Consider the following 16,541-nt stretch of genomic DNA (forward strand, 5'->3'; position numbering starts at 1 on the left):
GAGCGACTCACTTTCCTCACAGAGCGACTCACTTTCCTCACTGCAGCGCGCTGCTGCACACGTCATTATTTAGCTCCGCTCACATGACACGCCCCCACCCGCTCGGCTTTTTTCGGAAAGACTCGGAACAGCGCATCTTTCTTATATAATTATAAAAAAAATAAAGACTTTTCGGAGATATGCAGGATGCAATGCTACTCTATAGGTACTCAAGATTGACATGACACTGACTGAAACTGAGTGTTTCACCCCCCCCTTTAATTAACTGCACTCCTGACTCTTGGTCTTCGTTTTTTACTACTGGTCTTGGGTCATAAACTGTTAACCCCTAACAACATATAGTTAAAAAGTTACTTATAGTCAGTGGAATTACCATATTAAATATTATTGAACCAAAATAGCAAGCTCAAGCCACAGGCATATGTTTGGCACTTTTATAACTGCCCATGTTCAAGCTGAGGGTTTTGTGCAAACAGCATACATGTTCATAGACGGACTGAGACAGTACGGCAGCACTGCTACGGATCCACAATATAATATTCTAGTTTGAAAAGACTATTTATAGACTATTTACAGATTTCTATGGAAACGTGGACATTTTCCAGTTGACCGGCCCCATCTGTGAAACACGAGCAGGACAAACGTCTATGTAAATTATTCTTAAATCTGTTCTTAATAACTTGCATGCTGCAATTTATGTAAGAATGGTTATGAAGAAATGACACAATATTAGTTCTGGTCATGTTTCATGAATAACACCCTTTGAATGATTGGTTATGACTTTGACTAAATATAAAAGGCTGAATTGTTAACCAGTTGAATCTGAGCTCAGCTGTGCTCCAGTTTGTTGCTTTGTTTGTTTCTCATGGCGCTCTGTGTGACGGTGGACAGGGACGATCGAGACACGCTGGCCGTCTCCACAATCTCAATGTCCTTACAGGTCAGACAAGCCACCAGCTTCTGTCTGGACGCACTGGGGGCAAAAATAAACTCATGGGATACTCCAGCCAGGACTGCACCTAAGATTGGCCCGATCCAGTAGACCTGAACACAAGACAAAACAGATCAATAGCATTAAAGGCACAGGATGTAAGTTGTTGTCTTCACCTCTACAGACACTTGTTCACACTGCAGTGAGCTCGATGGACATTAGGCATGGTTTAACATGGTACTCTTGGTCAATCAAGAACAGCAGATTTAAACAATAAGACTGTGTTGAGCTGGAGAATTATCAGTTTCTATCCATGAATGATCCAAACAGCTGCTGACCCGTCTAATAAAACACATCCTATATTAAAGCGTCTTTGGTGTTTTTCATGGTTTCTACAAAGTAAAATCACAGGTATGATATCATTGAAATGCGACACACAGTCCGTGTCCTGGTTCAGATCGCATGCTTGGAAACATTTGGGATAATGTAAGTACAAGTCAACAAAATTTATAACACTGTTCTAGAGGGATTTTTTTATATTTTAAGCCAAAAAGTTCTACACTGTAAAAAATTATTTAGAAAAAAAGTTACCTGGTTGCCTTAAAATTTCGAGTTGATATAATAAACATTTTTTAGGTTTGACAACCTTTATTAAAATATTATTAAACGATTTTGTAAGCATATTGGGTAATTGTGTGTTTTATTTTTATGACACAGTGAAACACTAAATTGTGCTATTTTCATGATTTATCACATTTTTTATGTGGCTCAGATACAATAATATTTTGAGTTTCTATTTATTAAACAAATTTCCTTCATTGTATCAACTTAAAAAACAATTTTTGGCAGCCAGGTTACTTACTTTTTTAAGTTAAACCAACAAAAAACTTAAAAAAAAATTACAGTGTACATATTGTGCCTTTAAAACAAACCAGTAAAAACATTAGTGCTTTGGGTATTAGAAAAGCGCATTATAAATAAAATGTATTATTCTTATTATAAAATAACCTATATTCATCTCCCCAGTTGTGTTCTAGTAACCCTTTTCAGAGATGTTTCAGGGTTTGGACTGCAGAAGTAAACAACAGCAGGGGAAGCGTCTATAGAAGTACATGGGAGACAAATGTTGCTTTTACGTTTCCACTTGCTCCAAAAGCAATAAATCTTTCCACATTTAAAAAAAATAATAATTTAATGGTGGTGTGATATATCCCAGATGATATTGTCATAAATTACCTTTAAAGGGGTGGTTGACTGCTCCTTTTTACAAGATGTAAAGTACAGTCTTGTTCAAAATAATAGCAGTACAATGTGACTAACCAGAATAATCAAGGTTTTTAGTATATTTTTTATTGCTACGTGGCAAACAAGTTACCAGTAGGTTCAGTAGATTCTCAGAAAACAAATGAGACCCAGCATTCATGATATGCACGCTCTTAAGGCTGTGCAATTGGGCAATTAGTTGAAAGGGGTGTGTTCAAAAAAATAGCAGTGTGGCATTCAATCACTGAGGTCATCAATTTTGTGAAGAAACAGGTGTGAATCAGGTGGCCCCTATTTAAGGATGAAGCCAACACTTGTTGAACATGCATTTGAAAGCTGAGGAAAATGGGTCGTTCAAGACATTGTTCAGAAGAACAGCGTACTTTGATTAAAAAGTTGATTAGAGAGGGGAAAACCTATAAAGAGGTGCAAAAAATGATAGGCTGTTCAGCTAAAATGATCTCCAATGCCTTAAAATGGAGAGCAAAACCAGAGAGACGTGGAAGAAAACGGAAGACAACCATCAAAATGGATAGAAGAATAACCAGAATGGCAAAGGCTCAGCCAATGATCACCTCCAGGATGATCAAAGACAGTCTGGAGTTACCTGTAAGTACTGTGACAGTTAGAAGACGTCTGTGTGAAGCTAATCTATTTTCAAGAATCCCCCGCAAAGTCCCTCTGTTAAAAAAAAGGCATGTGCAGAAGAGGTTACAATTTGCCAAAGAACACATCAACTGGCCTAAAGAGAAATGGAGGAACATTTTGTGGACTGATGAGAGTAAAATTGTTCTTTTTGGGTCCAAGGGCCACAGGCAGTTTGTGAGACGACCCCCAAACTCTGAATTCAAGCCACAGTACACAGTGAAGACAGTGAAGCATGGAGGTGCAAGCATCATGATATGGGCATGTTTCTCCTACTATGGTGTTGGGCCTATTTATCGCATACCAGGGATCATGGATCAGTTTGCATATGTTAAAATACTTGAAGAGGTCATGTTGCCCGATGCTGAAGAGGACATGCCCTTGAAACGGTTGTTTCAACAAGACAATGACCCAAAACACACTAGTAAACGGGCAAAGTCTTGGTTCCAAACCAACAAAATGAATGTTATGGAGTGGCCAGCCCAATCTCCAGCCCTTAATCCAATTGAGAACTTGTGGGGTGATATCAAAAATGCTGTTTCTGAAGCAAAACCAAGAAATGTGAATGAATTGTGGAATGTTGTTAAAGAATCATGGAGTGGAATAACAGCTGAGAGGTGCCACAAGTTGGTTGACTCCATGCCACACAGATGTCAAGCAGTTTTAAAAAACTGTGGTCATACAACTAAATATTAGTTTAGTGATTCACAGGATTGCTAAATCCCAGGAAAAAAAAATGTTTGTACAAAATAGTTTTGAGTTTGTACAGTCAAAGGTAGACACTGCTATTTTTTTGAACACACCCCTTTCAACTAATTGCCCAATTGCACAGCCTTAAGAGCGTGCATATCATGAATGCTGGGTCTCATTTGTTTTCTGACAATCTACTGAACCTACTGGTAACTTGTTTGCCACGTAGCAATAAAAAATATACTAAAAACCTTGATTATTCTGGTTAGTCACATTGTACTGCTATTATTTTGAACAAGACTGTAAGTCTCTAATGTCCCGAGAGTGTGTATGTGAAGTTTTAGCTCAAAATACCCCACAGATGTTGTTTTTATAGCATGTTCAAATTTACGCTTTTTGAGGGTGAGCAAAAACATGCCATTCTTGTGTGTGTCTCTTTAAATGCAAATGAGCTGCTGCTCATGGGGCGGAGCTTCAAGAACTCCAATTAGCATCTCTAATAACCTCACAGACAGGCAATGAAACTGGTCAGCCTTTAATGATCAAACCGGAGTCGGACAATGATGGAGAGACTCAAGAAGAAGTGACAGCATGTAGAATGAGACAGGACGTTCCTGAATGGTTAGTTGATGAATTTATTTCATGTGGAGCTAACTATCTTCAAGACATTGATTAACATATTTTGTGTTAATCATCTCTCTCCCTTAAGCCTAGTTCACACTGCCTGATTTTTGCCCCGATTTTGAGTCGCCAACAGGTTTTGCGGAATCGGCGACAAATGCCCAAGATCACAGTCAAAACGGTGCTCGTGCACGCGAGTGACAATCACGGAGTGTGAATAATCAAAGACGCGATCAGAGAGAATCGCCGACGCCGGTGAGATGACCGACAGCCAATGAGAGAGTGAGATACAGGGCAGCAGGAGGTTCAGGGAGGAGTTATAGAGCAGAATTTCAGTATTTTAATAGATATATTTACAATTCTATCAAACAGAAACAAAGGCCAAACATTTGCACATCCAGCCGCAGCAGCAGCACATTACAAAATAGTTTATTTACCTCAAACTGTCTTTGCAGAACGCAATCCTGGCTCCCTCTGTCTCTCCAACAATTTCTTCCGCCATAATCGTTTTTCTTTTTCTCCACAAATCAGCGCACATACAGTTTGAAGCAAACTTTGTGCAGTTTATAATTTTTAATAACAATTCCAAGTCTCGCGCGAGAACTCCGGGCTGACACACGCGTGATCTCGCGTTGTTTACTTGTCACATCGCACGTGTGTTTGGGAAACGTAGTTTGCGCACCGGAGAGAGAGAGAGTTGTCGGCGATTCTTCCTCTTGTTCAGTCATGCAGTGTTGAACCCCTCAGTCGCCGATCCATTGTGCAGTGTGAACACAGCAGTGACTGAATGATACTCCAGATAGTCATGCAGTGTGAATAGAGCAGAGACCCGACGAGTTTGAAAATTGTGCAGTCTGAACTAGGCTTTAGTTGCGTGTCCCCGGGGGCGGGGTTTATGTAAATGTCAGGGTTAGTGATGTCACTAACCCGGGAGGAAGCTTGTGTAGTCTCTACCAGCCGTTTCCTAAAAAGTGATTTCTTTAAAAGGAAATATCTCCCTTTGCTCTGAAATTTGAGCGTCGTAACTGCAGATGTTGTTTATTCTCAAACAGCAAAATGACACACTAACTAAAGATAAAAAAAAAGTCGAATCATAATCAACTACCCCTTTAAAAAACTTTGTAAGAAAAAGTTTTCTAGCTGTATGATGTTAATTGCGGAAATGTGTCATTTCCAGCTGTACTAATTAGTCATCAGAGCTGTTTAAAGCAGCTGTTTAACTTACCCAGTGGTGTTCCCAATATCCAAGTATTATAGCGGGACCGAGGGAGCGAGCTGGGTTCAAGCTGGCGCCAGAAAATCTCCCCTAAATCACACACAGAATAATTATATTATGTGTAGTATTTACAAGAATACATGCAGAGGGAGGACAGAACAATGGGAACGGTATTCATAAATCTATAAACTATAATTAAAAATAGTGTAATAGTGTTCATGTAGTTCAAGCGATGTACACACAACACCGTTCAAAAGATTTGGTCTTCTGCTCAAGGCTGCATTTATTTGATCAAAAATTCAGTAATATTGTGAAATATCATTGCAATTAAAAATAACCATTTTCTATTTGAATTTATTCTAAAATGTTATTTATTCCTGTGATCAAAGCTGAATTTTCTGCATTATCCATATGCTCATTCTAATATGCTGATTTGATGATCAAAAAATATGATTATTATTAACAATGTTGAAGACAGTATTTTGTGAAAAACTGTGATACAAATTTGAGAGACATCAAAAGAACAGCATTTATTTGAAACAGAAATCATGATACACTCTTAGAAAAAAAGGGTTGATTCATTGGGCTTCTAGAACCGTAGGGTTCTTTACTCTTATGCTAAAAAGGTTCTATAATGACAAGAAAGAACTCTTTTTGTCTCAAAGGTTCTTTAGGCTATTAATCATTCATATATTACATTATTCTGCAACATTTTGTAGTTGTAATTAAACTGTTGTTCGAGTCCGAGGCCATGGTTCTCAGTCGGAAAAGGGTGGCTTGCTCACTTCAGGTTGGTGGAGAGTTCTTGCCTCAAGTGGAGGAGTTTAAGTATCTTGGGGTCTTGTTCACGAGTGAGGGAAGGATGGAACGGGAGATTGACAGACGGATCGGTGCAGCATCTGCAGTAATGGGGGCGATGTACCGGTCTGTCGTGGTGAAGAAGGAGCTGAGCCAGAAGGCGAGGCTCTCGATTTACCGGTCAATCTACGTTCCTACTCTCACCTATGGTCATAAGCTGTGGGTCATGACCGAAAGGACAAGATACCAGATACAAGATACAGGCAGCTGAAATGAGCTTTCTCCGCAGGGTGGCTGGGCGCTCCCTTAGAGATAGGGTGAGAAGCTCGGTCACTCAGGAGGAGCTCAAAGTAGAGCCGTTACTCCTCCACATCGAGAGGAGCCAGCTGAGGTGGCTCGGGCATCTATTTCAGATTCCTCCGGGATGCCTTCCCAGGGAGGTGTTCCGGGCACGTCCCACCGGGAGGAGGCCCCGGGGAAGACCCAGGACACGCTGGAGGGATTATGTCTCCCGGCTGGCCTGGGAACGCCTCGGGGTACCCCCGGAGGAGCTGGAGGAAGTGGCTATGGAGAAGGCTGGGCGTCTCTGCTTAGACTGTTGCCCCCGCGACCCGGCCCCGGATAAGCGGAAGATAATGGATGGATGGATGGATAAACTCTTGTACACTGTAAACAAAATGTGGTTGTTTTTTGTTGGTTTAACTTAAAAAAGTAAGTAACCTGGCTGCCTTAAAATTGTGAGTTTATTGAAATTAAAATATTTGAGTTGATACAATGAAGGAAATTTGTTTAATAAACAGAAACTTGAAATATTTTTGTATCTGAACCACATAAAAAATGTGATAAATCATGAAAATATCACAATTTGGCATGCTTCACTGCGTCATCACAAATAAAACACACACAATACACAATATGCTTACAAAATCTGTTAATAATATTTTAATAAAGGTTGTCGAATCTCAAAAAATGTTCATTGTATTAACTCAAAATTTAAATTTCAATGAACTCAAAATTTTAAGGCAACCAGGTAACTTTTTTTCTAAATATTTTTTTAAAGTGTAGTAACTTAATATCACATTTTAATCATGCTGATTTTTGGAGGAGAAAAACTGAAATGGCACTCTTCGTGTGATATTGATTAACTACATAAAATGAGATAAATATATACGTTTTCCAACCCCCTTATCTTGAATTTTGTGATCATTAACATGCATTCATAAATTAATAATGCAGTGAAATGTTTGTCAATAATACGAAATATTTAATTCGGAAAGGGCAAAACAAATGATACTGAATGAATGATGAAGTTCCATATAGAACCTTTTTCCTGGTTACAAAGAACCATAAAGTGTTCTTTTGATAGAGCATAAAATTATTATATAGAACATTTTAGGGGTTCCAAATACATAGCTCCACTAGAACCTCTTAAGGTTCTATATAGAACCTTTTCTTCTAAGAGTGAGAGAAATGTATATTGCAAGACAGTATACTGTCTTTACTGTCAATTTCGATCAATTTAATGCGTTCTTGCTGAATAAATGTCTTAATTTCTTACAGCGATAAAGATTGCAGTGGTCACAGCGAACCCAATGGCCAGATTTCCAGGCTCATTGACGTCTCTCCTGCGTTGATCTTCCACAGAGAATACGGTGAACCCCAGGACAAACGTGGCCAGCATCTCCATCATGAGAGCTTGACCTGCGTTCATTTCCACTGGGACCTTCAGAGAGGGACAGGGGAAGGACGGTTTAGAATTGTTCTGTTTATTGGCTTGAACATTGAGGGTCATGTTGCATCTCTATGGACTAGAAAGTAAGAGCAAAACATCTTTAAACCGCACAAATCTAAACACAGCCCTTACAAAAAAACAAGTGTGCTATCAGCATAGGTCTTTTAACTAAAAATAATACACTTTTGATCCACTTTTTATGTACTTCTCAGAAATATACTTATAATTAAATCAGACTCATGGTCCAAAAGGGTGGTCCCTAATCTCTTAAGGAGTCATGGGTGTATTTTCGGCGTAACTTGCAATAAACCAATCAGAGTCTCATCTCCCGTTCCCTTTAAAAGCCAGTTGCGTTCGTGCCATGGAGGAAAAATACCTTTTATTTTTAATATTTAAAAATGTGTGTGTGCTTCTGCACGTCCCTGTGTGTGTAATAAGCAGAGTGTATGCGTGTACACTCCAAAAAAAAAAAATTGTTGTTTTTTGTTGGTTTAACTTAAAAAAGTAAGTAACCTGGTTGCCATAAAATTTTGAGTTTATTGAAATTTAAAATTTGAGTTGATACAACGAAGGAAATTGGTTTAATAAATAGAAACTTGAAATATTATTGTATCTGAACCATATAAAAATGTGATAAATCATGAAAATAGCACTATTTGGCATGCTTCACTGCGTCATCACAAATAACACACACAGTTACCCAATATATTACATAATCTTTTAATAATATTTTAATAAAGGTTGTCGAATCTCAAAAAATGTTCATTGTATTAACTAAAATTTTAATTTCAATGCACTTAAAATTTTAAGGCAACCTTATTTTCTAAATATTTTTTTTACAGTGTAGGCAATAAATACTACGCCATTGACTTTAGAGCAGGTGTTTGTTGGTCGATGGTCAGCCGTTTTTCAGTTCCTCAAAATAGCAGCACACCAACAATGTGGCTAAACACGCCTGGTCTTCAGACCAGCACACCCATGGGTGAACAGACGGGCGCGAGAGCATTTGCTATTTAAACAACATGGCACTGGATGAGAAAATGATAACTGCGTCGGGCTGAAACTAGCAAAAAACACTTGTGTCTCGCGCCTGGTGTCGCATTGTGCCGGGTGTATGATAGGACCCACGGTCTTATAAACTTACATTGTTTGAAAATAGTGATTTATTTTTAAGTGTACTTTCTGAAAATGTGCTAGAATTATTTGACAAGTAAACTATAAATATATGTATACCTTCACTTAGGATAGTTTCAGTACAAACAAAATAAACTAATTATACGTCTATGGCTGATTTCAATTTATCAGATAAAACTTTAAATTATATGCGGTGAAATAAGATTTTCACTTCAATAATCAGTGCTGACGCACCGCTCCTGAAGGCACTGCCGGACCGCATAGGGTTGCAGTGTGAAAGCTGTTATCCGTTAACATGGGTAACTTTACGAGAAAAAATAAATACACACTGCAAACGGACTGTGTGAAACCGGCGGTAGAGGTGAGTTGCGTTGCGGATCACTAAGCAGTTCTTGAGTAATTTGTTTGAACAACAATAGAAAGACTTGTTTTCTTGCTATTATCTCATCACAGAAGCGCCGCTGATGTAAATCGGTAGAGGAAACTATTGATATTTAATGCATTGGGAATTTGGGATACACTGCTGGGGTGGCAGACGGGGTGGCAATGGTTTTTCTTAGGGTGGCAGTTGCCACCCCATGCCACCCCGGTAGATCCGCCCCTGCCTGTATTTGGTGAAAAACTGTGGACCTTGTTGATGTAGTTCTGTGCGGTGGACTTCAGGGGCAGGGCCAGGTACATAAGGCCAGAGGCGACGATCCCCCCCAAACACTGGGCAAGCAGATACACCAGCGCCTTGAACACGTCCACCTTACGCGTGGCCAACAGCGCCAGAGTCACGGCAGGATTCACCTAAAACAACAACAACACTTACTTACACCAACACTAACCATCCCACAGAGCATTAATCTGACAGCCTAGCATGAAATCAAAATATTTTCTTTGTATTATAAATTATTTATCCATGCACATCTTTTTTTTTTTTTAATTCATGTGCCCTAATAAACTTTTATCAATGTAACTTCCTTCTTGCAGCAACATCTCTTCTCTGATGATGCGTTCAGTGGCGTGAGGGCGGGGCTATAACCTGTCACTCACATGAGATCAACCAATAGCAAACCACAAGCATCCAATCAATTCCCCACGGACAAAATCAAATCCCACCTTGCATTTGTTGTAGTTTGAGCAGTTTCACTCGGATATACAGTATGGCACATTAGGGAAGAAAAGACTATTGCAACTTCCGTTTAATGTTGACTTTAAGGTATTACTATAGGGCTTTGTGTCAAAGACTTTATACATCGGAAGACGGTGCACTCGGATCACTTATGAATGGGAGAAAGTGTAACTGCCAATATGGCGAATAAGCCCCGCCTTCTAAATGAAAGAGCCAATCGTTGATTAGCAAAGTTATTGCATCACTGCAGCTGCCGTTAGAAGCGCCAGTTGCTATAGTAACAGGCAGAGCTCTGAGACGCTTAGGGCTGCGCATGCGCATTAGCTTTGTCCGGGCTGAAAAATGCAGGTTTTTTTTCATGATTCAAGCGTTTAAAACCAATATTTATGAGACAGTTGATGTCAGGCTTCACTGGTGATTTCAAATATGAAACTGAATCGTAAGCTTGGCGAACAGGCTTGGAGAATTTGATGTTTCCCCATTTAAAGAGAGAGAGGAGCTGCACTTGCCTGCACCGGGAGTTGTTTCAAAGATGGCCGCCAACTGAAATGACTTGCCTAATAAGGGACTTTGTGTTTTCTCAGAATACCATAACCTGCCGTTGTTAAAGGACAACTCCGGTGAGAAATGAACCTTGGGGTAATTAACAGATGGTTACAGAGTAGATCGTTCTCTGGGATGCGTTTTCATGAAATCGAATGTAAAGAGTTTAATCTCTAAGAACAGATTAGCTTATACAGTATTGTTCAAAATAATAGCAGTACAATGTGACTAACCAGAATAATCAAGGTTTTTAGTATATTTTTTATTGCTACGTGGCAAACAAGTTACCAGTAGGTTCAGTAGATTGTCAGAAAACAAACAAGACCCAGCATTCATGATATGCACGCTCTTAAGGCTGTGCAATTGGGCAATTAGTTGAAAGGGGTGTGTTCAAAAAAATAGCAGTGTCTACCTTTGACTGTACAAACTCAAAACTATTTTGTACAAACATTTTTTTTTCCTGGGATTTAGCAATCCTGTGAATCACTAAACTAATATTTAGTTGTATGACCACAGTTTTTTAAAACTGCTTGACATCTGTGTGGCATGGAGTCAACCAACTTGTGGCACCTCTCAGCTGTTATTCCACTCCATGATTCTTTAACAACATTCCACAATTCATTCACATTTCTTGGTTTTGCTTCAGAAACAGCATTTTTGATATCACCCCACAAGTTCTCAATTGGATTAAGGGCTGGAGATTGGGCTGGCCACTCCATAACATTCATTTTGTTGGTTTGGAACCAAGACTTTGCCCGTTTACTAGTGTGTTTTGGGTCATTGTCTTGTTGAAACAACCGTTTCAAGGGCATGTCCTCTTCAGCATCGGGCAACATGACCTCTTCAAGTATTTTAACATATGCAAACTGATCCATGATCCCTGGTATGCGATAAATAGGCCCAACACCATAGTAGGAGAAACATGCCCATATCATGATGCTTGCACCTCCATGCTTCACTGTCTTCACTGTGTACTGTGGCTTGAATTCAGAGTTTGGGGGTCGTCTCACAAACTGCCTGTGGCCCTTGGACCCAAAAAGAACAATTTTACTCTCATCAGTCCACAAAATGTTCCTCCATTTCTCTTTAGGCCAGTTGATGTGTCCTTCTAATCAACTTTTTAATCAAAGTACGCTGTTCTTCTGAACAATGTCTTGAACGACCCATTTTCCTCAGCTTTCAAATGCATGTTCAACAAGTGTTGGCTTCATCCTTAAATAGGGGCCACCTGATTCACACCTGTTTCTTCACAAAATTGATGACCTCAGTGATTGAATGCCACACTGCTATTTTTTTGAACACACCCCTTTCAACTAATTCAACTAATTGCCCAATTGCACAGCCTTAAGAGCGTGCATATCATGAATGCTGGGTCTTGTTTGTTTTCTGACAATCTACTGAACCTACTGGTAACTTGTTTGCCACGTAGCAATAAAAAATATACGAAAAACCTTGATTATTCTGGTTAGTCACATTGTACTGCTATTATTTTGAACAAGACTGTAACTCTAGTGTATGGGGCACAGAGTAGTGAAATTAAATCGCTAGTTAATACCACTAACAAGGCAGCATAATGTCTGTCATGCAACATTGCAATCCCTACATGCAAACTGGAGGATTGAGAACTTTGTAAGTGTACAAACAGTTTAATAAGAAGATACTTTATAAAGACAGAACATTGCGCATTTACGGACAGCAGCCATCTTGGAAAACAGTCCCAACGAGTCGAGCCACGAATGCTGTGCTAAGTGATGAACTGTGACTTGGAATCTTCCCTGGTAGTTAGTCAACCATATATAATACACAGATATAATTCTTGCATTTCCATGTAATTAGATTTCACAAACGTAATTCCTATCGACCAGCTCACTTAGCACAGCGTTCATGGCTCGACTCGTCGGGACTGCTGTCCGTATACACGTAATGCACTCTCTTTATAAAGTATCTTCTTATTAAACTGACATAGACTAGTGTTATAAGCTAATCTGTTTTTAGAGATAAAACTCTTTACATTCGATTTTCATGAAAACGCATCCCAGAGAACGATCCACTCTGTAACCATCTGTTAATTACCCCTAGGTTCATTTCTCACCGGAGTTGTCCTTTAACATCATGATTTACCAGTTGAGTTGCGAGAACAAATAAATATATAATTTCTTTACCTGAGCCCCACTGATTTCACCAAAGCAATATCCCAGAACCACAGTGGCCATACCAGCCGCCAGGGCGGGGTAGATGGGCCCCGGGGAGGCCCCGTCCGGCCCAGGCACTAAAGAGCCCAGCACAGCACAGACAAAGACCAAGGAACCAAGAGTCTCTGCCAGAGTCCCCTGCCAAAACTGACGGCTCCTCAGCTCCTGATGGTGTGAATTAAACGTGAAACTGGCATTAAACCCGTGATGAACTGACTGTTTCAACGGCTATTAAACACTATCAGTATCCAGCAAATCAAATTTATTTATTTTTTACAAAATTTTACAAAATAAGATGATGGTAATTTACATGATCAAAACTCCACAAAGCAAAATACACAAAAAAAAAAAATTGTAAACCGTGAAGTGTATTGACAAAATATTGATGATATTCCAAAAGTGTTGCTAAATCCAAAACATAATACACTGTAAAAACAAAAACAAAAACAAAAAACAATATATATATATACTTTAAAATAAGTTTTTTGATTTTCATTGAAATTAAACATTTGAGTTAATACAATACACATTTTTCAGAATCTACAACCTTTATTCAAATATGAAAATATTTTGTAAGCATATTGTGTGTGTTTTATTTGTGATGATGCAGTGAAGCATGCCAAATAGTGCTATTTTCATGATTTATCACATTTTTTTATGTGGTTCAGATACAATAATATTTCAAGTTTCTATTTATTAAAACGAATTTCCTTCATTGTATCAACTCAAATTTTTAATAAAAAAAAACTAAAAATTTTGCAGCCAGGCAACCAGGCTACTTACTTAGTTAAACCAACAACAACAAAATGACAGTGTAGAGACAGCAAACTGTTCTAGCTAAAGAAAACTATAGTATACACAATATACAATTTAAAAAAAAAGTGTATACACTGTTACAAAATGTTGTTAGTTTAACTTAAAGTAAGTAACCTGGTTGCCTTAAAATTATGAGTTTATTGAAATTAAAAAATGTTCTTGATATAATGAAGGATATTGGTTTAATAAAGAGAAACTCACAATATTAGCGTATCTGAACCACAATACAATTTTTATAAATAATGAAAATAGCACAATTTGTCATGTTTCACTGCGTCATCACAAATAAAACACAAAATTACCCAATATATGCTCACATAATCTCTTCATAATATTTGAATAAAATATTTGAATTTGTCGATTCTCAAAAATGTTGCATTAACTCAAATGTTTAATTTCAATTAACTCAAAATTTTAAGGCCACCAGGTAACATTTTTATTTTTTATTTTACAGTGTAGCGCGTTTATAATTATACACAGTATGTGTGTAACCTTAATATATAGTTACATATAAAAAGTCATATAATTAGAATTTTGTGACGATGCAAGCATTAAATAAATAAAAGCATTTTTAGTGTCACCACACATTTTCTCCAGAGTAAAATGTGGACATTGAACCAATTGAAAACTTTTTAACTATAGCATTTCACCATAAATTCCCCATAAAACCTGATCTTTTACTCAAACTGGGTCCACGTCAAATCTGACAATTGAATCTCCGGCAGCCAATCAATGTGTTTTATTAGCCCTTACCTCTTTTATTCCCATTCCAAGTGTGATCTTTTCCAATCCGTCAGTCAGTGGGCCAGTATACGCCTGTCCTGATATCAGTGTGTGTGTTTGAGGGTAATGGAGGGGTGTCTTCTGTCAGAAAGAGGCTAATTAATTCCAGTGGAGGAGACTACAGGAGGCCCGGGCACAAAGGGATCACCCCTCCCTTCCTCCCGCTAAATGCCTAGCAGTGCTGACAAACCTCCACAGCTGCTCAGCATGCATCATAAACATCAACTTCAATTGGGCACATGAAGCTTTAATTCTGTGTAGCAACAGCCCCCGGGCCGCATCGGCGAGGTGCAACAGGTCGCTCGTATTCACCTGCTCTGGGCTGAAGGAGAGCAGCCTAAACCACTGAGGGTTTGAGTGTTGGCCAGTAGGACACACTGAGGGTTTTCGGTTTATCATTTGTCTGCCATTATTGGGTGTTGGTGAATAAACGAGTGAAAGTGCGCACATATATTATCCACCGTTTCTCTCCTTTCATCACCCTACTTGTGAAGTCCTGTGATCATTTCCATGGCGACAGCCTGATTCGGTTGCCATGACACCTATTATGATGCCGCAGTGCTAGACGGCTCTTTAAAGTGGCCTGTTTTAGATGAGCCAAACATGCAATCGGGACCTTTTATTGGCCTTTAAATACATTCAGTTTAGACTCTTTCAAACTGCATAAGACTGATACAGCTTCACTGAAATGTGACAGACACCCAAGAAACATTTAATTAAATATGACTAATCAATAACCTGTATGTTAGCATTGCTCTGGTTCCCTCCACAAAACCCCAATAGGATTTTTCCATTGGCTTTTGGATTATTGCAGAAAATATGAGGATTATGATTCTTGCACATTTTGTTTATCACGATAATCTTCACAAATGAGCACAACTTTTCTGAAGCCTAACTACAATGGACAGAAGTACTAAACTAAACATAGGCTATAAACAAACTACTTCACGGTCACATGACTTGAACTTCACTGTCATTAAGCTTCAAGGCTTCCCGTCTTCATTTAAAAACCTCTTTCCCTGAAAGTGTGTTACTTATAATAGTTTGCAAGAGTGTGATTATAAACACGATGAGGCTGAGAAGTGAGTAGTTTACCTGTTAATGGACACGACAGCCTCTGTAGCCTCATTTAGACACTTGTTAGCAACCACTCTTTTTAAGACATGTCAAATAAAATAAAAAATTATGGTATTACTGATGGATTTTGAATTTAATTTTATTTTTATGAATAAATATAGCTTTATTTTTATTTCAGTGTCATTTTAGTACAAACCTGATTCCAAAAATAGTTGTCCATAAAAAAAGGAATGCAATAAATTACAAATCTCATAAACTTATATTTTATTCACAATAGAATACAGATAACATATCAAATGTTGAAAGTGAGACATTTATTGGCTCATTTTGGATTTCATGAGAGCATCTAAAAAAGTTGGGACACCGTGAAATAAGAGGCTGGAAAAGTTAGATGTACATATAAGGAACAGGCGGAGGACCAGTTTGCAACTTATTAGGTCAACTGGCAACATGATTGGGTAAGTGCCTCTCAGAGAGGCAGAGTCTCTCAGAAGTCAAGAAAGGTAAAAAAAAAAGATGCCATATCTGAACATGATCCAGAAGCGCAGGCGTTTTCTCTGGGCCAAGGCTCATTTAAAATGGACTGTGGCAAAGTGGAAAACTGTTCTGTGTTCTTTTTGGAAAACTGGGACGCCATGTCATCCAGACTAAAGAGGACAAGGACAACCCAAGCTGTTATCAGCGCTCAGTTCAGAAGCTGCATCTCTGATGGTATGGGGTTCATGAGTGTGTGTGGCATGGGCAGCTTACACATCTGGAAAGGCACCATCAATGCTGAAAGATATATCCAAGTTCTAGAACAGCATTTGCTTCCAACCAGACATTGTCTCTTTCAGGGAAGACCTTGCATTTTCCAACATGACAATGCCAGACCACATACTGCATCAGTTACAGCATCATGGCTGAGCAGAAGAAGGGTCCGGGTCCTGAAATGTCCAGCCTGCAGTCCAGATCTTACACCCATAGAAAACATTTGGGGCATC

The 16,541-nt window shown here is 38.8% G+C and overlaps 1 protein-coding gene across 1 annotated transcript; it reads right to left on the reverse strand.

The window, feature by feature from the left end:
• On the reverse strand, nt 1–14,576 carry LOC137079414 (aquaporin-4). Its single transcript, XM_067447373.1, has 6 exons — nt 14,452–14,576; nt 12,853–13,047; nt 9,661–9,822; nt 7,723–7,887; nt 5,376–5,456; nt 1–1,044 (listed from the first exon to the last, which is right to left on the reverse strand). Exons 1-6 carry the CDS (start codon nt 14,464–14,466, stop codon nt 829–831), a joined length of 834 nt encoding a protein of 277 aa, XP_067303474.1. The 5' UTR covers nt 14,467–14,576; the 3' UTR covers nt 1–828.
• Nucleotides 14,577–16,541: the final 1,965 nt, after the last annotated feature.

The sequence above is a fragment of the Pseudorasbora parva genome, chromosome 6, assembly GCF_024679245.1.
Source record: "Pseudorasbora parva isolate DD20220531a chromosome 6, ASM2467924v1, whole genome shotgun sequence".
Classification (NCBI taxonomy): Eukaryota; Metazoa; Chordata; class Actinopteri; order Cypriniformes; family Gobionidae; genus Pseudorasbora; species Pseudorasbora parva.

Coding starts and splice junctions, on each gene's coding strand:
- LOC137079414 (XM_067447373.1), bottom strand. Junction 9,823..12,852: donor GTGAAATCAGTGGGGCTCAG/GTAAAGAAATTA, acceptor TTGTTGTTTTAG/GTGAATCCTGCCGTGACTCT. Junction 7,888..9,660: donor CACAGAACTACATCAACAAG/GTCCACAGTTTT, acceptor CCCTCTCTGAAG/GTCCCAGTGGAAATGAACGC.